Raw genomic sequence first — 23,598 nt, 5'->3', positions numbered from 1 at the left:
GTCTTTAAATGTAGAATGGTAGGCAGAGCCTTTAGCTACCACGCTCCTCTCCTGTGGAACCAGCTCCCTGCTCTCCACCTTTTAAGATCAGGCTTAAAACCTTCCTGGCCTCACTGGCAATGATTGTTAGTCACAGGAACCATCTCTTAGTTAAGCTGCAATAGACATAGATGCCCACATTCAGCCTGGTTCTGCTGGAGGTTTCTTCCTCGTTAGAGAAGGAGTTTTTTCTCTCGACTGATGCTGTTAAATTGTAATTATTTCAATTAAAGGCTTGCTGTATGTGGGATTTGTTGGGTTTAGTTTTGTGAGGTCTTAAACCTTACCTTGTAAAGTTCCTTGCGATAACTTTGTTGTGATTTGGCGCTATATAAATAAAATTGAATTGAAACATTGCACTCAAGGTTTCGGTATTGTGAAATAAAACACAAAGATTTTGGATAAAATAAAGATCATTTAGGGTAGTAAGCGTTAAAATTATTATGTGTACATAATTAAACATTAAGCATTGCTGAAGTTAGTGGTCTCTGCATTAGAATCAGTTAATTAACCAGTGTACATGCTACTACACATCCACGAGGTGGCGCCAGAAGCCATAAACAGAAAATAAATGGTAAAGCGCACTATTACTGTATAACAAAGGCTTCAATTTTTCTCATTTCTCAGCCAGTTTTTTATGTTTATAATGAGCTAGCTAGCCAAGCTGCCCTCTGTTAAAGCGCAAATTATGTTACAAGCATTTGTTAAAATTCATAGTAGTGGAAATTTGAAAAGGGAAGAGGAGAGATGAAGAGATAGAAGATAAAAAAGTCAAAATATAGAACAATTGGTAGATGACAAAACAATGAGAACTTGTTGAATGTTGAGTTTAGTATGACAGAATTGAAGAAGGGTTTAAGAAACACTAAGAATACATCACAAGGGAGAGACCAGATTAGTTATCGTATGCTTCAAACTTTAAGTGCTAAAAGTTTCTAGCATTATATAATAAGGTGTTGTTAAGCAGTGTTACCATCAGAATGGGGAGGGTCTATTATAGTTCCAATTTGTAAGCCAGGGAAAGATCCAGTGTTGGCTATGAGTTATAGACCTATAGCGTTACCTTTAATTTTGGAAAGACTATGGAAAAGATGATAAATGAAAGGCTGAAAGCTGCCATTAAAAACATAAGGAGAAGCTGCCCTAGGGTTGAGACAGGTGTCATGCCTCTCAGCTTCAGAAAGAAACAACTGGGTGTGAACAAATGAATAAGCCTGAAGGGGACAGTTGAGGAAGAGGTGGAGAGATTTCATCCCTAAAAATACTTTATGGAGGCAGAAAGAGGTGAGGGTGGAGTTGGGTCTGGAGGAAGAGCAAAGGCAAGTGCAGGATTTTAATTTGATTAGCGGGTTTATTAATATAGTACACATTAAATATAGGGGGTATGTTCAGATATTCACGGATGGGTCAAAGTGTCAAAAGATCAAAAGTCGGGGAAAACGGGTGCTGGAGTGGTGGAAACCTCAGGGAAAGAACTTCTGACGATCTATTATAAGTGTGTTTGGAGTGGAACTGGTTGCAATTAGGGTGGCATTGAGGTGGGTGGAGCTGACTCTCTATCAGTGTTACAGTCAATACAGCAATACAGGGGAAAAGAGCAAAGTACGATCAGGAGGTTTTATTTGACGTTCCGGACCTATTATGTAGGAATAGTAGCAGGGAGATCGTGTTAATGTGGGCTATGTGGGTATCAAAGCGAATGAGTGGGTGGATAGGGTGGCAAAAAGAGAAACAGAGCAGGAGGGGGTTGTAGAACATGTTAAATTGTCAAAAGGGGAGGGGAAAAGCATAGTTTGGTTGAATATTGTGAAGAAGTGGGAGGACGAATGCTAAAAAAGAGTGTAAAGGACGGAAGCTTTATAATACCAAAAGGAATGTGGGGGTAGGTAGAGGACTAAGTGGACAGTAGTGATGGGTCCGGCAACACCGATGCGTCGGCGCATGCGTCGAGCTCATAGCGTGAAACACTGTCGGTGCGCGTATCGCGTTGGGAAAGCACGTGACCGATAAGGTTCCTGTATCAGTCACTGTTTGACGCGCTAGACTGTGTTTATTAGGAAGCGCATGTGTCGGGATGCATCCGCCGAAAGGAATCCCTGAGCGTTTGCCGTTTATCGTCAAATTCATCTATAATTCATCTTATATCGGAAAATAAGGTGTCTTTTTTATTTAATTTTATAATTAAGTGAACGTATATTAATAAAATAATTAATTTTAAAAAGTTTTCACTTGATCTATCTGAATTCAGATTAATTTCAAAGTGACTCTTAGTTTACTAAACATATTATTTTATGCAGGTTAAATGTCGCATTTGTTCGACAGAACTTTCCTATTTAATGAAAACCACCTCATTGTGTTGACCCCAGCAACACTTCTAGACCCCAGATTTAAATCACTCTGGTTCCGCAGTTCCTCCAAGTGCAATGAGGCCATCAGTAGACTGCAGGCAGAACAGCAGCTGTCTACACCCACTTCAGGCATGTTATTCAGCATTATTTGTTTCTTGTTGTTTGGAAATCGTTTACTAAAATGCCAGTTTGTTGTTTCAAGATAACCTTTGGCAAGATCTCCTCATTGCAGTGGGCAGGCAGACCAAATGTGTTTAAAAAACAAACAAACAAAAAAAGGCATCCTCATTGACATGTTCATTTAGATTTCTACGTTATGATACCTGTCCACTTTATCGACAGTATTTAAAAATATCAATTTTAAATGTAAATGAAGACGTGAAACAATACTATATCACATACAATGGCTTAAATTATATTATTGTATATATTAAGTCATCAAATCAGTGTCAGCTGAGTACGTCAACTAGGTTGCCTGTAGGGATTTTTTATGTCCAGCAGGTGTCAGTATTCAGTGACACAGTATCGGCACAGTATCAATACAGTTTTGCAAGGTGTCAAAACGCTTCATGACGCCTCATCTACCCATCACTGGTGGACGGGGATAAAGAGTGCAGGTTATTTTAAGTAGGTTAAGACTTGGACACCCTTATCTAAATAGCACCTTACATTTGATGGGGAAACATGTGGATGGGCGGTGTAAATTTTGTGGTAAAGTGGAGGGAGTGGAGCACGTTATAAAGAGTGTGACAAATACAGGAAGGAAAGTGAAGAAGGAATGAAAGATATGTGTTTGTGGAGTTGGTAAGCCGCCGTCAAACACAAAAGAAGAAGAAAAAAGAAGTTGATGTTGTTGCTGCTGCTTCTGCTGCTGCCCTCCGTCCCAGCTGGCAGCGACAGGCCGCCTTTTTGTTTGTCACTGCAGAGAAAAGCCCGAAGAAGAATAAGCAGCACAAGCAGAGCACTGGAGAAAGCGCTTCCGTAAAGCAGAGACAAAGATGGCGGTTGCCGCCGGATCAGGTGAGCGGGCTCATTCTTTGTTAAAATTGCTGGGGAGGTAAAATAGAGAGCACCTGAATATGCAATACATGCAATACATGGAGTTTTGAGTTTGAAGGAAATATGTACAATGTGGTTCTGAGTATATAGTGGGTCAGTACGCCAACGAAATTGTCGTAAGCTAGCCTGTGGTAGCTAGCTAGATAGGCTAACCGACTCAGAGTTCGGCAGCAACCCTTGGGTTAGAGGAAAGAATCTGTTATGGCCCGCACTATAATTCATTTGGCATGTTGGTGGACCACTGGTGGGGCCGCCCCTGCTTCCGTTATTTGGTAGATTAATTGTTTGCTTAGTTAGGTAATGGTAGCTAGCTGACCTGTTCAGCAACTGTACTGTCATGTCATTCCGGAAGAAATGCTGAAATGAGCTCGGTAATCAGCAGAACACACGTTTACGGATACATCGCTATTGAAGCCTCATTCTACTACTGAGATACCCACTTATTGGAATCCAATCCAGTACGCTTAAGCTTCAAGTAATGACACACAAACCTGAAGTTAGATCAAGTTGCTTGAAGATGTCACAACATTATGAACAAATCCTTCATTTATTGGGATGTGATTCAACAATTGAATCATCACACGCTTTAGATGTCTATTGGCTAAGACATGTGAACACCCGTTCCCTTACAGGCATGCTGTAGCCTTTTTTAACACTTTGATATAAAGATTATTATTGTAATAAAAGTGGCAAATGTGTGTTTATTTTCAACATTTTTGGCTAAATTACATAACATTTGATTGATAAATACCTCTTGTGTGTAGGTGTTGTAGTTCCTCGCAGCTTCCGGCTGCTGGAGGAACTCGAGGAGGGTCAGAAGGGAGGTGGTGATGGTACAGTAAGCTGGGGCCTTGCAGAAGACAATGACATGACGCTAACCCACTGGACAGCAATGATTATTGGCCCTGCCAAGGTGAAGTCACTCACTCGTCACTATGCCAGGCCGTTTTTCTACTCTGTTGGCCAGTATATTAATATGATTCATGTACAGGATTTAGATGGTCTTTGTCTTGTAAGAAAAAATGGTAATTTTCCAGTCCAGCTGTCACGTTGCCCTGTGTTGATTTTAACATGACTGTAATAGAGAATATGTTTAGGCTGCATGCGTTTGCATTTGCAGGAATGTTGTTTTAGAAACTGAAAGTTGGAAGATGCCTGTTTCCAAGAGACGGCTTTGAGGTTAGCACAACAGTTTGTGGTGTCACTTGCAAGATTGTACAGACTTGTAATTATGTGGCACTTCCTAATGTGGCTTAAATGTGAAAAGTTATGTGAAGATGTTAGACACAGCCGTGCCAGGTGACCAGAGCACTTTCAAGCAAAGGAATGGATTATTCTAGTATTCTCATTCACAGAAATGGGGTCTGCTCAGACCAGATACTGTCTGTCCTTTTTGTTTTTCCAAATTAACAACTTAATTTTTGTGTGTAACCAAGATCATTTTGTGCGCAAAAAACGTAAACGTGAATACACGTGAAAATTTTTTATATTCAGAAAACAACGAAAAAACTGCTGTTGTTAACCTCTGGATGGTGTATATAACAGCACTCTTTATCTACAGACAGTCTACGAAGGCAGGATATACAGTCTGAAAATAGAATGTGGACCCAGGTATCCAGATTACCCCCCTTATGTCCGCTTTGTGAACAAGATCAACCTGAACGGTGTACACAGTTCAAATGGTGTGGTGAGTATGCACATTTTGTCGCGCTTTACTTTTTGAATTACTCCCACTGGTACATTATTGATTTGCAATTTTTCTGCTATCTGTTTTTTTTTAAGTCATGAATAATAATTTCAGTGCAATTGTACTGAAATGAATAATGAGCTCTCATCCATCTAGACAGAGTGTGAGGTAAATCATATTTTGCAGGAATTTACATTGGCATTAATACTGCACAGTATTCAGAATCAGGCACTGAAATTCAAGTTCTGATTAGTTACAAATCGCATACATAATACTAAGAAGAAATGTCTAAACATGCAAAGAATCTCTCCATTGAAATAAAATCGTAGCATCTTTTCGGAAGGTTTTTGCGCAGCCTAGAAGAACCATTTTGACATGGTCATATTTGTCCAGGTGTTAGATAACTGGGTTGTGATGTTTAAGTCAAATATTACTAATCAAACATACTATTAACATAATTATTTCATAATTAAATAATAATTATTTTTTAATTATATACTAAAAGAAGAATCCGCTCTTGGGCTCTGTCCATCTGACGCGGTCAGCAAGTCAATAACATACAGGTGCTTCCTTTTATTAAAAAAAAAGGCTGTATCGTAACACCGATTGCAAGTACACACTGAAGAGTCTCAGATCTATCTCAACAGCTTTCAGTCGGATCTGCACGGTGTAAACCTGTTTTTTAGGTGGTCTGATGTGACGAGGCTGAATCTTTTTGGTGGCATAAGCTTGCTAGCCCATAAAATCCACATATTAAAACATGAAAAAAGTAGTGGTTTATAATCCAGAAATTACTGTAATATTACACAAAAATACTACACATTTAACCTCAGGCTGTATACTTTATTTATAGAAGACATAATAAAAACAAGCTTCCACCCTCCTCTGTTCAGGTGGACCTAAAGGTTGTGACGTCGCTGTCTCGATGGAAAAACTCCTACACTATTCGAACAGTGCTGCAGGAGCTTAGGCAGCACATGATGATGAAAGAGAACAACCGGCTCTCCCAGCCGCCTGAAGGCCAGGTCTATGGCAACTGAGCCCCCCCCACACACACACACACACATTCATAAATACCTTCCTAAACACTTCACACTGACATTCAAACTATACAAACACCCTGTTATAAAAGACTTTAAACTCCCACTTCCCATCAGACAGAGAGATTGATGCACAGGGGAACTCTCCCAACACAGCACCCCTTTACACAGTAAAGTTCTCGCGTGGACCAGACATTCTAAAAAACATAATTCACATGTAATGTTATTTTTCTATTATCTTGTGTTCTACATGCAGATTGTAAAATGACAAGCATCCTGTACCAATAAGTGTATGTAAGTGTGCACGCTTATGTCATGATGACGTTGTGTCCCTGATGTGGATATATTCATTTAACAAATACACTAAAACCACAGTGAATTATCCCAAACACATGTTTATTGTTTACATGTAACATATTTTGCATTGGGAGCAATTGACAGATTTCCCCTAAAAAGAAAATAATGACTCCCAGCAGCTGCCTCTCCCAGTAGGTACTGTACTTAGGTCCCTCAGCTTGTGCAGTTCCCAAGGGTCTGAATTTAAAGAAGCTTCCCTTAAATAGCACGTTAGGTACGAGGGAATAACCATAGAGATGGATGTATCAATGTATGCCTCATCACATATGTTCTCAGATCTGTCCTCTGTGCCATATGGTTCTTAGCGCTTTGATTATTAGCACCTAGTGGGAGAGGGTGCAGGGGGCCACTGGTCTGTCACTCGTTAGAGAACATAGTTTTCAGGATCACCACTGTACTGTAACCTGTGTGGAGCAGGACAAGCTGTGATTTTTTTTTTCTTGGGTTCTTTCTTTAGTCTCTGGGCTGACCTGTGTATACTCCATGGAAATGTCTCCCTTATACAGCGAATGCCCAGCGGACGCAGTGTACGCCTTTGGATGTTTATTTTATAATGGGTTGAATCTAATCAAGGTGATGGTGACCTGTTGCATGGTTTTATTTGAATTAAACATTATTACTTTTGCAAGTGTTTGTTTGATTTTTTTATTTTTATTTTATTTTTTTACTAATTTAATACTTTATACCAATGTCAAACTGATGAAAGTTTTGTAACGTTAAACAAGTGGGAATGTTTAATTTTTAAAAAATTAATTTAATAGATTATTCAGTGATAGTTTTTGAGTAGTAGTTCCCCAAATGCTGAGTGTTTTACTTCAGACTGCTAGAGTAATGTTTTTTTTTATTCTATTCTATTTATATAGTTCCAAATAATGAAAGTCATCTTGGGGCAACTTTGCGGATTATATTACAACTCTATGAAAAACCCCAACAAATCCCAGAGAAATAAAATGGTCCTCAAAAATCAAGTGGCATGAACCTTTGCTGAGGCACCGGAACCTTTTATAAGGAACTTGTCCTCTTCCATTAGATCCATTAGATGATGTCTGAGAAAACTAGGAGTTTTCTAGTGTAAGGTGAAGGCACCACCAACAGGTTTCTATCTGGATGTGAGTGGCTGCTAATGGGTCAACTGGTTAATGAAAGTTTGAATGTGTAGACTCAAAGCATGTAAATGTTCAGCTTCTTGACACATCCTTTAATTACAATCACCTTTCACATGTATGTTTCCTGAAGGTTTCAAAACCGAGATCACAATCCTACGTGAAAGAAAGCACTGTGCAGTACTTCCCATCTGTCTTATAGGTATGTCATCAAGTATCTTCTCTGACAGGAACCAGATGCAGTGTCTCCCTTCAACAGCTGTTGTTGCCTGTTTGCTGAAAGAAGTCTTGAGGGGAGAAAGCAAGATGCCAGCCACAGTACTGTAGCGAAACACAGTGTTTATCAAATCACTTTCCACAAAGTCCGCTTTTACAAATTGATTTCCAGTAAATGTCCACAAAATCTAGTTACGCATAAAATAGTTATTTAATGTGATTACTTGGGAATGTGTACACATGACTAACACATTTAGTAGCCACCAAGTCAGATCTGGTCCTTTTGGAAATGTGAGTTTAATTCAGTTTGTTTATTTTCTGACAGAGCTGGTTGAGGAGCTGGTTTGATTTATCCAGTGCCAGCTCTGATATGTTTTGTACACAAAAAATGTACCCAAAAATTTGCCCATTGTGGCATTAATAAAGTCCTATCCAATCCTATTTACATGTTTACACCATTCAATATTTTCGTGATTTCAGTGTCTATTTATTTATGTGTCCAGGAGAATTGAGGAACGTGACAACCAATAATAAGAGGAAAGCTGAATATGCTGATGTAGTCCTCATTCATTATTTCATCTCCTTTGTGGAAAGCACCAGGGTTCACAAGTTTTCGTATGAAACTTTCAGTAATGAATGTTTGGACTATCTCAGGGCTATGGACACAGCATGAGTCTTTGTGTCTGTGTGGTATTGTTTCACATGCAGAATTTCACCTGTTGACCAGTTTTAAGGCTTAGTCAGAGAGGACATACTAGGAATCAAGTGAATGATGGGGCTGGCTAAAGCACTCTTATCTGCTTGTTTCACAGGGAACAAACATCCACATTATGTTCTTATATATATATCTTGAGCACAAAACTGCATGGACACAGTTATGAACTGCTCTTGACTAAACTCCATTTGTTAGTCCATTTGTGTGTGTGGGGAGGCACCAGTTGTGGGATGTGTCAGATGGTCACCGACACAAACACTCCCACATCCATTCTCATTGTTCCACTTAGTGTGTGTTCAGCCCTCAGTCCATCTGCTCACACACACTGTTCAAATTAGCTGAATTAGTCAAATCTTTACTCTGGTCATTAGCATTTTTATTGTGAGGATATGCTTTTAAAACATTGGTAGATTGGTGATGTACAACAGTGTCGTCATCTGTGCAGAAGCTGCAGAAAGACTAAGGCAACAGGGTTGACTGTTTTCTGACCTGTTGGTTTCACTCATAAAATATAATATATTGCCTTTATCATGACAATGTTTAGTGTTGAAAAATGTCATCCCACTGGTTAAACTGTAAATGGGAGTTCAGAGATTGAACAGTTTGAGCTGCTGGAGAGTGAGTCTCATGTTTTCAGATGTTGAGGTGTACAATACCAACAAAAACACAACAGTCGAATCAACATGTGCCAAACCCACAGAACTACAGTCAATGCTAAATTTGTATATCTGCTGACTGCTGATATTTGGAATATATTAGTGCTGACAGGTTTGTGTTGCATGTCACTGTAAGCAGGATTCAAAGCTGCCTCATACAAAACACTCTCACTGAGGTTGTCATTGTAAACAATGCCATAAACCATCAAGAGTCTTTGGTATAAAATAAGGATGAAGTAGTTAGAAAGCCACACATAGACCCTGTGAAGCAACTGTGTTATGCACATGCTGTACGAAAACACACCAACTCCACATCAGCTCATTTGTGCAAATGTTTGGTCAGTTAATTCAGTATTTAGTAGGAGGAGGTTAAGTCAGGCTGCACTGGCCTCAGTGACAGCAGCTCCCAGACAGTGGTTGAGATGATGCTTGAGTGACCTTCTCTAGTTTAGCGCTGATTGCATTTATTCTGCAAGTGACACAGTTACAGTATAATACTGTATGTATCATTGATGACATTTTTAGAATAGAATAGTTTAGCTGTGATGTACAAAAGTCAGCGTCCAGTGTCACTGGAAGGAAGCACACGTCTAAAATGGTATCCTTAAGTGCTTAGAAGCGTGCTTAGAAGAGACAGAGAACAGAGAAGCAGTTAGTTTAAAGCGCATAAGGTTGGGCCTGCGGATGTATGTCTAACCTGCCAACTGATCTTCTGTCCAACTACAGTGAATACACATGTTCACACGTCTTTAATAATCATCACATTACTCATGTCTCAACATGCTGTCCCATGTCTGCATAGGTTCTTTAGTATTGGTATTTCCTGTTTTGTTTCCAGTCTGGCTTAGTTCTGTTCAGCTTTACTCCCATCATGTGATCATGTGATCGCCAGCTGTTATCAATCTGTCATTAGTCATTGTATTTAAGCACCAGTACTCACCTTAGCCATTTACCAGATTGTGTTTGTTGTTCACTCAGCCAGCATTCCAGCTTTTTTTCCAACTGGTGAGATTTTGCGCCTGATTCTTGACCTTGTTCCTGCCTTGTCCCTGTCAGTACCTCAGCGTGTGTTTGGACCGGGTTTGACCTCTGCCTGGATGTTGCCTTTTTGAATTTATTGGATTAAAGCATCTCAAAACTCAGTCCTGTCTGCAAGCTGTGCATTTGGGTCCTTCGTTCCTGGCAATATATATAGATTTTATATCTTTTTGAAAATTACAATTTTCCACTGCTTGACAATACAAGCATTAAAGAAGAGTGGTGCTTTGGAAAAGGGAGAGTCATCTGCTTGAGGTCAACAATGTAGTAAATTTGTGTCTGACGGCCTGGCTCAGAGTGTTGATGTTTGTACTATGACGGAATCTGCCCCCCCCCATCCTGCCATGTAAAGCTCCACATCCCCATCCTCACACGTCCACACAGCCCCAACAGATGGCCAGGAGACAAAGGGTGTGTAAGGGTGACAGGCCCCCACTTTCTCTAATGCCCTGAAGCAGGCAGCCTGTTGTATCTCAAAATCCAGTCCTACTCCTCCCCAACTTCCAAATGCACACGTGCCTCTCAATTAAGTGTCAGAGTGCTTACGCTATCTCTTGTCCATGCAGATGTGACGATTAAGCCTTGATTCTTCACTTCTAGCAAGACGAGCTCCTTTAATGAGGCGACATTAGGCTAAACGATTCTCTGTGTCCTTTATCAGGCGAAAGCTGCCATCTGGGCCCATCAGGTAATTCTCCTTTTGACAGTGCAATTGAACCGGCCAGTGCTTAAGGGCCAAGAGCCATTTAACGTAAGTGCTGTCAAGGCCGGCGAATGACACTTGTAGAGACAATGTCACCCCCACTCACACCATCATTTGATTGTGTATTGAACCAAATGTGGGCCCCAGGCCTGAAATATGCACTGTGGAGGTCTCTGTCAATAGCAGGTGCCAAGGACAGAGTGCAAGCTGATAAACCAGCTTCCATTAGCGTGAGCTGCATGATCATTTTTCACAGGATGTAGCAACCCATACTGCAACAGCGTCCTTGCACAAAGTGAGGGTGAAAATGAGCAGACGAAGGCTCAAACTAAGCCCTTGGTTGTTCTTACAGGACTTTATATCTTAGCTCTCTTTCTCCTTCGTCTTGTTTCTGCAAGTTCATATTCCCCTGCATTGATGCTACGCTAGCATTAGCTGTTAGCTAGTTCTGAAGAATGCTACCTTTCAGTCACTGGTACAGTGACACCACCAGGTTGTAACTACTGATCGTGTAGCTTGTCTGGCTGAACGCCACTTTCATCCAGCCTGTTTTTTTTTCTGATATAAATCATAATGGAACATGAATTATACTGATCACAATGTTACCATTTCAAAAACTAGGCATTATGATGTTTCATGTGTATGTCTGGCAGGTTCATCAATCGTCGTCCTCTTTCCACCACATTTCCTCCTTTAACACAATGTTTTCCATTGCGGGCAGCATCTGTAGCGCGTGCTTGGCCGCTCCCCTGAGATCCTGACATCCAGCAGAGCAGGGGCCAGTGACACATGTGATTGATGACCCCCACAATGCGAAGGAGAGGGACAGACAGATTCCTTTTATCAGGATTGAGCTTTGACTAGATTAAAATGCAGTTGTACAACTCCCCCTCCCCTTTTTGGCCATCTCATTCTCTCCTCTCCGTCCTGTCAGTCACCTACTCTGATGGATCAAAGTTCTTTCCTTATGTCCTCTGCTAACGTCTTGTATTGAAATGACTGGGATTTAACCAGTCACTTCCTGATTGACTTAGGTTAAGAGAAACATATGCATTGAAGCATCTGAATGCGGTTTGGACAAAACTGGATCATTTAAAAAAAAAGTATGACATTTATTGGAGCTTGAAGCTGCTGGGTCATGATCTCAAGCTGCTCTCCAGAGCTCTTCACAATAAAGCCTTGAAAAAATATGCCGTGTGAAAAGGGGAAATTCTCCTTCTTCTCAGTCACCAAGAGTTGATTAAAAGCCCAGAGACAATCACTGGCATTCACTAGTTTGCAGCTGCCTCATTGTCAGGTGGCAGAGTGGGAGATTTCTGTGGAGGTGCTGAAAAGACGCCTCAATATAAAGGGCCTGCATTTGTTTTTCAGATGCTGTAATGACTGGATGTGATTAACACAAATTATTTCGCTTATCACAGCCCAACAGGCTCATATCTACAGACACTGCAGCGCTGTTTAACATGCGTTTAGTCAGCACCAATAACCCCTTAGCAGAAAGCGTCTGTTTCTGTCTGACTCCTTTTAATGTCATATAAAACCACAACGTTCTGCTCGAACATACGCTGTTAGTGATCTGGTTGATACTGGCCCTCTAGGAAATTTAAACTCAATAGTTTTGTTTAAAACACACCTGCAGCCTGTTTGTTGCACTTTAGTCACTTGAAAGAGACAATATACTGCATGGGAATATGATATAGTCATCTACTGTATTTGTGGTGTATTATCCAAGATGACGCATTATAATTATAACTGTGAACTTATATTTGGTAAATAACTGAATACAGAATAAATAATGGGAATAAATGCTGTACCATGTCACTGCTGTGTGCACAAGTGCAGAGCTTGCACAGAGTGATTTGTCTAGACTGTATTGAATCTACTGTTGCTGACCAGGATTTGACCCCGTGACCCTCAGGCACCTGGGGGTCAGCCATTTTCTTCATATGTGACATTGGGAGGCTGCACCACAGCTATTTTTACCAAACTAAACAGAGTTTATTTAAACACCAGCTCATGTCTTTGTACTGTTTACTGTTTGTACTGTTTCGTCTGCCCAGTGCCGTTCCATCACACAGTTGCATGTAGACAGACAAACACTCACTTGGATTTTTTAAGACATCTATTAGTATAGAGGCAACACATGCTGCAAAAAGCAACCACAGGAGGTTGTATTTACTGAAGTCATTTTAATATATCTAATCATATACAGGGAATAACCTTGTGAAGCAGGGTTTGCAAGTATGAAATATATATACTAGGGCAATGGTGCTTAATCCTGGTCCTCGAGAGCTACCGTCCTGCTAGTTTTCCAACTCTCCCTGCCCCATCTAATACTGATTACCTTGACCAGGCGTGTATATCCAGTCAGCAGCTTACACTCTGATCTATCAGCCTGGAGAGTTAAAAGACCAGCAGGAGGTTAGCTCTTGAGGACCAGGATTGAGCACCTCTGTACTGGGGTGTGGAAACTCCACACATGCAATCAGGAGTCCTAACATGTAAAAAGACGTACTTGCCACAAAAACAAAACATCATCCTGATGACTGGGGTCAGCAGGAATGTTGTGTTAGCTACTTCATTGAGAGACAATGGAGAACATGATGCTGCGTGTAGTTTCACCCACGTGCTTCAGCACCACTATTGTCTGATGTGTTTCAGTAGAAGAGGGGAGATGGAGGGGTGAAAGGAGGGGGAGGGAGAGGATGTGGGGGAGGAGGTCTGTGTGCGCATGCAGAGAGAAGCACAGACGGCTCATAGTAATTTGATGTGTGTCCCTGGGGATGTTTGATGGATTAATGCTAAGCAGCTCCCTCTTCCAAAGCACCACCTGATCTCTGGGGCTCGTGTCCCACATATAAAGGGCTGCAGTAGTGCTGAGCTCAGCTAGTCCAGCTATCTCTCTGTTTCGTCTTCTCTCTCTCTCTCTCTCTCTCTCTCTCTCTCTCTCTCTCTCTCTCTCTTCCGCTGCATCTGTCTCTCCCACTCCACTCCACTTTCTTGTCTTCTATCTATGATCAGCTGCGTCCAGTGCACTTTCTCAGAACACATTTTCTTTTTTGTTGCCTGGCCTTTATCTACAGGCCGCCCGGAGGCTCCTGCTTTTTTGTTTTTTTTCCACCACACGCATTTCCTATGCGACTCTAGTATCTAGTTTTCCACCAGGAGAGTAAAATGCCACGTTCCTTTTTGGTAAAGCAACTGAAGGTCCATGATTTCTCATCATTCAGCCACAGCCAAGAAAAGCAGCAGCACTGGGACGAGTCCAACACGGTAACGAATGCCATCACTGAGTCTGCCACCAAGTTGGCCGTGCGTTTAAGTGAAAACGGTGAGTTGTGTTTTGCACTTTGCTGTGTGTGTTGCATAGATAATTGACAAGCCTGCATCAGTGTTTCTTGGAGACACAGAATTTAAAAAGTACACCAGTATTAAAGGATTCATGCAGAGTTTCAGTTTGTCCTACAAGCACCAGTCATCCTGCTTTTGTTCCCTCAGGGGATGCTGAATAGTATTCGGGTCATGCTGCCTCAATCAACTTAATGCTCAATCCAGGTCACACAACCTTTGGCTTTAATACTACTGGGAACATAAATGGTGACATACACATAGGCACAAAATGTAATGATAAAGGCTTGCCTTTGTCAGACTGAACCAGAGAAAAGAAAGTGGACCCACAAGGGACTGTGTTGTCCTTAGATGGTGTAGTTGCCCTTGAGTCCTTCCTCTTATTATCTACCCCCCACACTTTCGTCGGCTATCGCTCCATCTGATTCTGCAGCAACACGATCTATAAGTGAAGCAGCAAGTGGAGCTGGAACAGGGTTTTTTGGAGGATGGGTATTGACTGGAAAACAGAAAGTGCTGCAGGTAATTCAATGAGGTGCAACATGAGTCGTACACAGGCAGTCGATGATCTTCCACAGGGTTGTGCTATAGAGGCTGAATGTGAGAGCACAACAGTGTGCAGCCGCACAGTGTTCATGTGTGTGTGTGTGTGTCTGTGTGTGCGTGTATGTTTGGCTTTGAGAAACATCACATCACAGATCTTGTGTTTGAATTAATCATTTGTCCCACAGATTAAGGATGCCAGCTGTCTGCTTCTCTTTGTGTTCCACACACACACACATCCTCCCTTAAATCGCAGTCTTCCACCTGTCACTCAATCTTTCCCCATTACCATAGTCATGAACACTGATGACACAGATGAATGATCTGATTAAATGATTTAGTGATTGAGGGGATTTACACAGCTTCCCCTGCCCTCACACACACGCACGCACGCACGCACGCACGCACGCACGCACGCATGGATGTACACACACACACACACACACACACACACACACACACACACACACACACACGCACACGCATGGACCTCCACTAACATAATGCCTTCTGCCAAAATGTCCTCACTTTGATATAAGTACAGTACAAGTACACACACAGATGATTCTTATTACTTTGAAGTGGCAACAGGTGGACAGAATCACTGCACTTGTTGGAGTTAATGAACCTAAATGAACCTAAATATATGAGGCAGGATTGTGCAACTCTCATCAGTATCAGTATTGTTTTTCTAATCTTTATTATTATAGGTATAGTTCTTCTGTCTGCATCAAAATAGTCCTGCATACTTTAGGCTACAGAAACCATTCAAATATCAAAACATGCAGCTCAATGGCTTTAGTTCTTGACTCTGGACTGGGGGATCTGGGTACGATTCCCATCTGAGTCATGTTTATGCAATTACATTATAATATAAATATATGTATTTCCCAGATAAACCGATTTATATGCTTAATGTATTACCAATGTTCCTTGTGTGCTTAAGCTTTTTCTTCATCCACCACTCATATCCTGTGGCTCAATGGTATAAGTTCTTGACTTGGGAGTAGGAGATCTGGTTTTAATACCTATTGGAGACATGTTTATGCAATCAGTTCTTAATATAACTACATTGATTTCCTTCACAGAATTTGAGTTATATATTTAAAATATCAGGCAAGGTCCTGGGTTCGATTCCCGGAGGCGGATCGGGCACCTTTCTGTGTCGAGTTTGCATGTTCTCTTCATTTGCGCGCAAGTTCTCTCTGGGTTCTCTAGCTTCCTCCCACAGTCCAAAAACATGCATTAGGTTGATAGGTCACTCTAAAATTGCCCATAGATGTGAGTGTGAATAGTTGTTTGTATACAGTATGTGTGGCCCTGTGATGGACTGGCGACCTGTCCAGGGTGTACCCCGGCTCTCGTCCATAGTCAGCTGGGATAGGGTCCAACTCCCCCGCGTCCCCACGTACGGGATTAAGCGGAATAGAAGATAGATGAATGGATTTAATATATCAGCAACTTTCAGCTTTATTATAAAAGGGTCATCTGTTACTTCAGCTTTATATAGCAACATTTCTGCTTTCAGCTGGTTTATTATGACTTTATTATATGACTATTTTACAGTTTAGTAATTAGGCACACACGTCCTCCATATCCTTTCAAAAAGCACCAATCCAAATCTTTACACTAAATAGCACATTTTCTGCTTTTCACTTAGTTTATTATGATTAGTTAATGAGACTATATTACTGTTTGGCAATTACCTGCACATGCTTCCTCCAATGCTCCAACTTTTCCAAATTTAAACCTGCAGCTGTTTTAAATGTTTCCACAACTTTTCACTTTCTACATTATATAATGATGGTTAATGCTTTCTTTACAACTTTCTTTCAACTATTATTTCAGCTCTTTAGCTCTATTTACCTATTTTGATACATTCAGGTATATTTCATCAAACTCAGCAATCCTTTACATACTTCCTTTATTTAGCGTTTTTTGAATTCAACTGCTTCAGCTTCTTCTGAAAATATTCAGCTCTGTTTAAATAATTCCCAGTTCTGTTCAGATACATTAAACTATACTTTATGTGCTTAAGCTACTTTCAGATATGTTTTAAATGTTTCAGCTTTTTTCAGCAGTTTTTCAGCAATACATTCAGCATTTTCGCATTCATATTTTTCAAGTTATTAAGCTTTATTCATCAAGATGTCCCCCTTGAAATGAATGGAAAACCATTTTCAAATGCTCTTCAGCTTAGTCTTCTTTTAGCTTTAACTACTTCAGCATATTTTAAGCTACAGACACCGTTCAAACTTCTGCTATTCAACTATTAATCTTCTGTTCAGGTTTTTAATATGTTTAATACTTTCGGATCTATAGCAATTTAAATATTTTGTGGTTTTTGGTGAATTTTCACCTTTTCCATTAGCGTGTATTGCATGAGCTAGAGTGCGTAATGTCACAGCTGGAATGCGAGGGGATGTTTTTTAAGACAGAACTTCTGTCTTTAACTTGTCATTACAGGTACAGTTTTTAAGCTATTGATATAACTTTTTTCACTTGTTCGTAGTCATACTTGTCTTCTTTCTAATTATGTGTCTGGTTAAGCTCTCACCTAAACTTTAGTCTGTAGCTGCCTCAAAGCGCAGAGTTCCAGAAATCCTCCCATAGACTCTAATTCATTTGTCTGAGAGAGTTTTTAGAGAAACACAGAAGTATAACATTTTGAAATCGCGACTGGTGCCACAATTTCTTGCTTTCACAGAGCAGAATGAAACTGATTTTCTGGTTTTCCCGCCTTTTGTCTCTATGACAACGATGCAACTGCAGCTTTGACTGACAGGTCACACTTCTGATGCTTAGTGTAGCAGCTCTATGCATATTACTGATGAGTTCATTACACTGTTTGATTATTTATTATTAATTAGACATTTCCTCTAAATCCTTTCAAATTAAAAGAACCAATCCAAATGTTTAGCTTTAATAACACTATTTTTGCTTTTGAATGGGTAATTGTGACAAGTTAATGAGACTATTTTACAGTTTAGCTATTAAGCACACACAGCTCCTCAAAATCCTTTCAAAATAAAAGTCCCAATCCTGATTTTTAGCTAAAAATAGCAATATTTTTGCTTTCAGTAGTTTATTATGAATAGTTAATAGGACTGTTTACTGTTTAGCAATTACCTGCACAGGGTTCCTCCAGATCCGTTCAAAATAAAAGCACCAATTCAGGACTTTAGCTAAAAATATAATATTTCTGCTTTCAACTGGTTTATTATGAGTTGGTAATGAGACGTTTTTACAATTTAACAATTACTTTCATATCCTTTCAAAATAAAAGCACCAATTTATCAGTCTTTTTATGCCTTTGAGTGTGTAATGACTGCAAATTAATAAGACTATTTACAGTTTAGCAATTGTCCACACACCTCTTTTCTAATTCAAGTTTCAAATTTTAGTTTTGACTGGGTAAATATGACTACTTAATGAGACTACTTTACTGTTTAGTAATTACCTGCACGTTTCCTGAGCCCCAATCCTGATCTTTAGCTAAAAATAGCAATATTCCTGCTTTCAACTGGTGTATGTTGAGTAGTTAATGAGTCTATTATCCAATTTAGCAATTACCCACACCGTTGTTTTCCAAATATTTTCAAAATAAAAGCACCAATCAAAATCGTTAGCTAGAAATGGCAGTATTTCTGCTTTCAACTGTTTATTATGACTAGTTTAGATTCTTTTTACTGCAATTACCTGCACACGTTTCCTCCAAAGCTCTATTTTTTTCCTGTGCAGCTACTTTCAGGTGTATTACAGTAAATGTTTCCATAACTTTATGCTTTTTTTATCTTAACTGAAAACCATTTATTTATTAGATTTAGCTGTTTGTCACATTCAGGTATATTGTGTCTTCCTGTATTTTCAGCAGTTCTTCGATTTCCGCAAATCTGTTTCAACTTTCCTCAATTTGAATTTCAACTGCTTTAGCTTTTGCTGCAAACATTCAGCTCTGTTTAACTCATTCTTTTCAAATCCATTCATTTGCGCTTTACATGCTTCAGCTATTTTCAGCTGTCTTAAATGTTTCAGCTACTTTCGGCAATACTCCAGGAATACATTCAGCATGGCAGCATTCACTGTACATTTTCCAATGGAAATGCTTTATCTGGTTAATATTTAATTGTCAAAGCTTGATGAACCTGCACTTACAGATGGCTTCCTGTATACTGTAGGTTTCATATTGATTAGAGGCTGAGGCACCAGATGCTTTCCATCACGAGATTTTCATAGTAATGCAAATTCATTGTCAAACTCTTTTTTATCTTTCTTTTCCCAGGTTACATACATAATTATATCATCCCTTCAGTATTGCAGAAGACAAACGAGTCGGGTTGTGTACAGACGGCGGCTCTGTACACCCCATTTGGCAGCAGTGCTGAAGAGTTCTCTGACCATGACATTGAGCTTCCGGACAGCCCTGTATCCTGTGACACAATAGAGTCAGACAGTAGTGGCTCTGATTTAGAGGCGTGTACCATCAATGCCTTTATAATCTCCGATGGACGCTCCTACCAGAGAGTCAAACAAAGATGTCCACATACAGGAGGCAGTCAGTCACACAGTGTGAAGGTCATCCACTCAACAGAGCGTAGCTCTGGTAAAGTCAGAACCAAAGGACGCTATGTTTGCTGTGAGTGCGGCAAGTCCTATGCCACGTCATCCAACTTGAGCCGGCACAAGCAGACACACCGCAGCCTGGACAGCCAGCAGGCCAGGAAGTGTTCCACCTGCCACAAGGTGTATGTGTCCATGCCGGCACTGGCCATGCACATGATGACCCATGACCTAAAGCACGAGTGTGGAGTGTGTGGCAAAGCCTTCAGCCGGCCCTGGCTGCTGCAGGGCCACATGAGGTCCCATACTGGGGAGAAACCGTTTGCCTGCGCTCACTGTGGGAAGACCTTTGCTGACCGCTCCAACCTGCGTGCCCACATGCAGACGCATTCAGCCTTCAAGCACTACTCCTGCAAACGCTGCCACAAAAGCTTTGCACTCAAGTCCTATCTGAACAAGCACTACGAGTCAGCATGCTTCAAGGGCCAGGAGTGAGCAAAGCTGAACAGTCACCTTTTTGGACAAAACAAGCCAGACTTTCTCAGGCTCATGTGTATGCATTATAAATTTGCCTTTTGACATAATATTGATAATAATGTTACTTTAGATTATTCAGGAATTGAGTAATTCAGATAACCCAGTGCTGATAATAAATGTCAAATATTTTATGATTTTTACAAACGTCAGTATTGTTTTGTCAGACAAGTAGCTCTTAATTTACCTTAAATCTCCTTGTGTTTTAAATGATGTATTTGTCTATTTATTAATTTATTTAACTATTTATGTAAAAATATATTTATCTTAAATTTGTCAACATTCATTAGACGCCATGAAATAATTTGGAATAATTTTTCTGACCTCCAAGCTCTCTCTGTGAATTTGAATCCAATAAAACTGATGCAAAGTAATACCTGTTGCAAATATCCCTTTACTTGAATCATTTATAACATGGTTATAATATTGTTCAGTTAGATATTAACCCCAAGTACAGTGCTGTTACTGTAAACAGGAATACATTGTGCTTAGTTCAGTTAATTTTAGGTAATCTGCAACATGTGATAACATCCTGTTTTGCAGAAGTAGTGAAGAATAGTTTAAGAATTCATTTTCATTCTTTTTAGCGCCTGGTTTCCTTTACAGTTCCCCTACTGGATCCTGAGCCTGACTTTTATGGGGCCTGGCCCACCTTCCATTCAGCTTCTGAAGTGGGTGCCAGCAGAGAGAACATTCACATATACAACAAAAAGACCCAGAAGTGGACAATTGTGGCCCTCAAGTGGCAAGATCCCCTCAGGGATAGACACTAACTGTCCTACAAAGTGCTAGAATAATCACAATCACACCACTGTCCACTCATAACAAAGATTAGCTCAAAACACGTACATTCATAAATAGATCCTGTCTTACTACATGCACTGTTGGTCAGGTATCATGAGAACTGAACTGCTGGTCCAGACCAAATAGCTGAATCTTGACCACTGGCCTATCATACAGTACATACATGTGTCTCTGAACTGCTGGTCCAGACCAAATAGCTGAATCTTGGCCACTGGCCTATCATACAGTACATACATGTGTCTCAGTAACTCAGACTGTGGAGGTTTCTCAAACTAAGCAGCCACATCATTAAGCATTAACAATGACATGTGCAGCTTTAGTGGGAAAACCTATCTGGTCAAATATGGACTCTGGCCTGCGACACCAGAGAGGCCTCAAACAGCATTCTCTATATTATCAGGAGCTTTTTCATTTTTTGCCTATGCAATGCCAGGTGTCTGTTGAGGGGTTCTGCAATATGTTGCGGTGGAAAAACAATCTTGCCCCTCCAGAGGTAATATAATATTATATATTTAACCTGATTCTTTTTAAAAATCATGCTACTTTTCCTGTGATATAAATCTTGTATTATTAAGCACATGTATAATGTATAAATAGGTTAAATCAATAATAGTTGAAATACTTAGGTCTAGTGTTAATCTGCATTTTGTTTTCAAATGTAACAGATTTATTTGCAATTAATCTGATTTATACAGTACATATTGTTTACTACTTTTACCACAGGTTAACATGCTCTACAGAGCTCTGGCGGGAGAATCTATATCCCAGTTTCGCCACCACCACTTTAGATGCAGATGTTTATCTGGCCTTTGTATAAAGTTTGCTGGCGCTGTTGCATGGTAACAGAATGTTTGTGAGGGAAGAAGATGTGCAAGAATACCTGTTATCTCATCCTGACAGTTCCAAGCCAAATTAAGTGAGTAAAACTGTATTTGAAAATTGTTGGTGAGACCTCTTACACTGTTCTAGTTGCAAGGTGTCATTAGCCCTCTAAATTGTAGTGTAATTGTAGTATGTTAGTAATAACATATTTTGATTGAGGAGTTGAGGTGTATTCAGAAATGAAGTAGTTGGTCATTGGTCTGAGACGTAATCTCAGTGTTTCAGTTTCTCTACCTTTCTTTCTGTATTTTTAATCAGGACTGTAGTAATTTCAAGGTAGGGAACCTGCTTCAGTCTGCAAAAAAAACAACAAAATCTAGATGTAACAGGGGTGTTTGGAGTCTCCTCCTGCCATGAGATGCTGTTGGTGTTTAAACATAACCCAGGGAGAATGGTGAGTTTAAGACAGCACTGGTGTCAGTATGATTGTTCACAGTCACCAAACTGTAACATGTTTCCCAAATATGTCATATTCTGTCAGTTTTTAAATTTAATAACACAGAAACCTGTTTCTACAATCAATAAACCTTTTTTTCCCAAAGGCTATTATATCCAATGTACCGTATTTTTCGCCGTATAAGACACACTTTTTTCCCCAAAAACTGAAGGGGAAATGTTGGTGCGTCTTATACGGATGCAGAGATCCGCGGAGCAGAACAGTGATTGAAGGCGAGTGGGGGGCAATGGTGGACTTTACAGTGATGAGTGGGGGCAAAGACAAAATGTACCGGTATGTTTGTCTATTTTTTTTTTTTAACTGATCTGAAAAAGATTCGATCTGTGACTCCTGAAATGTTCCAGCATTTCATGTTTATGGTCATAAATTACAGTGTCAGGTAATGATTAGGGCAGGTTATGGGCACAAATTACATTTGTCTAATTTATTTTTGTTATTAGTCTTTTGATACTTCAACATAAAGGGTTTTACAGTTAAACAATTATGCACTATGTGTACAGTGTGCTGTGTCTTCATAGCTTCTGTACAGTACAAGAAGACTACAAGACTTTGGGCTAACAGATGGAGAAGATATAGAGAGGTTATGGCCCTTTCTTAGAAGATTTGCACAAGTCACAATAGAGTCCATCCCACCGGCTTGACCTTTTGACTGATGCACTTCTTTATTATGGGAGAAGAAAATCAGGTGATATAGGTTCTTTTATTAAAATAAAAATATTTTATATGCTTAAGAAATTAAAATTGTGAAGCTATTGACATTTGTTTGTAGAAGTGCAGCTCTATCACAGATGGGGAAAAGCAGAAAAAAGTCACTAATCTGGCTGAGGGGTAGTTAGCTGTTGTCTTGAAAGAGGCACAAGGTAAACCTTTAATATTGTACTTCTATTCAGTTAAGTGTCTCACACACACACACACACACACACACACACACACACACACACACACACACACACACACACACACACACACACACACACACACACCACTCTATTCTCACCCTCCGCGGGTGGTCTCATCCACTTTCCAAGCTCGGGTCCTCTACCAGAGGCCAGGGAGCTTGAAGGTTCTGCGCAGTATCCTTGATGTTCCTAGGACTGCAATTTTCTGGACTGAGATGTCAGATGTTTTTCCAGGGATCTGTTGAAGTCACTCCTCCAATTTGGGGAGTGGCAGGGCAATAACAGCAGAGCAGACCCACCAAGGCTGGAAACTGAACAGTGGGGTGAGAAGGGATTTTTTTTTTTTTTTTTTTTATAAAATATTTGTGTGTGTGTGTAATCTTGTTTATTATTCAACCATAATATCTTGATCCCTGCTCTCTAGACAGTAGTTTTCCCAAATGGAAGAGGGTGTATGTGACAATGCTGATTGAGCTCCAGCAGCTCAAGTAAGACAGTAACTGTTGTACTTTGAATATTGAATCAGGCTAAATGAATGTAAGATTACCCAAGATTAGTCATGTTAAAAAAAAATTGACCCTTAAAAAAATGAATATGTAAGCATTTTGTT

At 40.1% G+C, this 23,598-nt stretch overlaps 2 protein-coding genes across 2 annotated transcripts; both read left to right on the top strand.

Annotated features, from left to right (window-relative positions):
* Positions 1-3,252: 3,252 nt before the first annotated feature.
* ube2v1 (ubiquitin-conjugating enzyme E2 variant 1) lies at positions 3,253-7,158 on the top strand. The gene is made up of 4 exons (XM_029151149.2): positions 3,253-3,407; positions 4,211-4,359; positions 5,008-5,133; positions 6,027-7,158. Exons 1-4 carry the CDS (start codon positions 3,386-3,388, stop codon positions 6,171-6,173), a joined length of 444 nt encoding a protein of 147 aa, XP_029006982.1. The 5' UTR covers positions 3,253-3,385; the 3' UTR covers positions 6,174-7,158.
* A 6,535-nt stretch (positions 7,159-13,693) lies between these two features.
* On the top strand, positions 13,694-23,348 carry LOC114855733 (transcriptional repressor scratch 1-like). The gene is made up of 2 exons (XM_029151145.3): positions 13,694-14,292; positions 19,135-23,348. The coding sequence occupies exons 1-2, from the start codon at positions 14,136-14,138 to the stop codon at positions 19,905-19,907; spliced, it is 930 nt and encodes a 309-aa protein (XP_029006978.1). The 5' UTR covers positions 13,694-14,135; the 3' UTR covers positions 19,908-23,348.
* Positions 23,349-23,598: the final 250 nt, after the last annotated feature.

Source organism: Betta splendens, chromosome 5, assembly GCF_900634795.4.
Source record: "Betta splendens chromosome 5, fBetSpl5.4, whole genome shotgun sequence".
In the NCBI taxonomy this organism is placed as follows: domain Eukaryota; kingdom Metazoa; phylum Chordata; class Actinopteri; order Anabantiformes; family Osphronemidae; genus Betta; species Betta splendens.
The sequence above is the reverse complement of the archived record's forward strand: the minus strand, read 5'-3'. Positions and strand labels throughout refer to the sequence as shown.

Excerpts from the sequence above, each read along its gene's own strand:
- LOC114855733 (XM_029151145.3), top strand. The coding sequence starts at position 14,136 with ATGCCACGTTCCTTTTTGGTAAAGCAACTGAAGGTCCATGATTTCTCA. Across the intron at positions 14,293-19,134 it reads CGTGCGTTTAAGTGAAAACG|GTTACATACATAATTATATC; the intron begins GTGAGTTGTGTT and ends TTCTTTTCCCAG.
- ube2v1 (XM_029151149.2), top strand. The coding sequence starts at position 3,386 with ATGGCGGTTGCCGCCGGATCAG. Across the intron at positions 3,408-4,210 it reads GGCGGTTGCCGCCGGATCAG|GTGTTGTAGTTCCTCGCAGC; the intron begins GTGAGCGGGCTC and ends TCTTGTGTGTAG. Across the intron at positions 5,134-6,026 it reads TACACAGTTCAAATGGTGTG|GTGGACCTAAAGGTTGTGAC; the intron begins GTGAGTATGCAC and ends TCCTCTGTTCAG.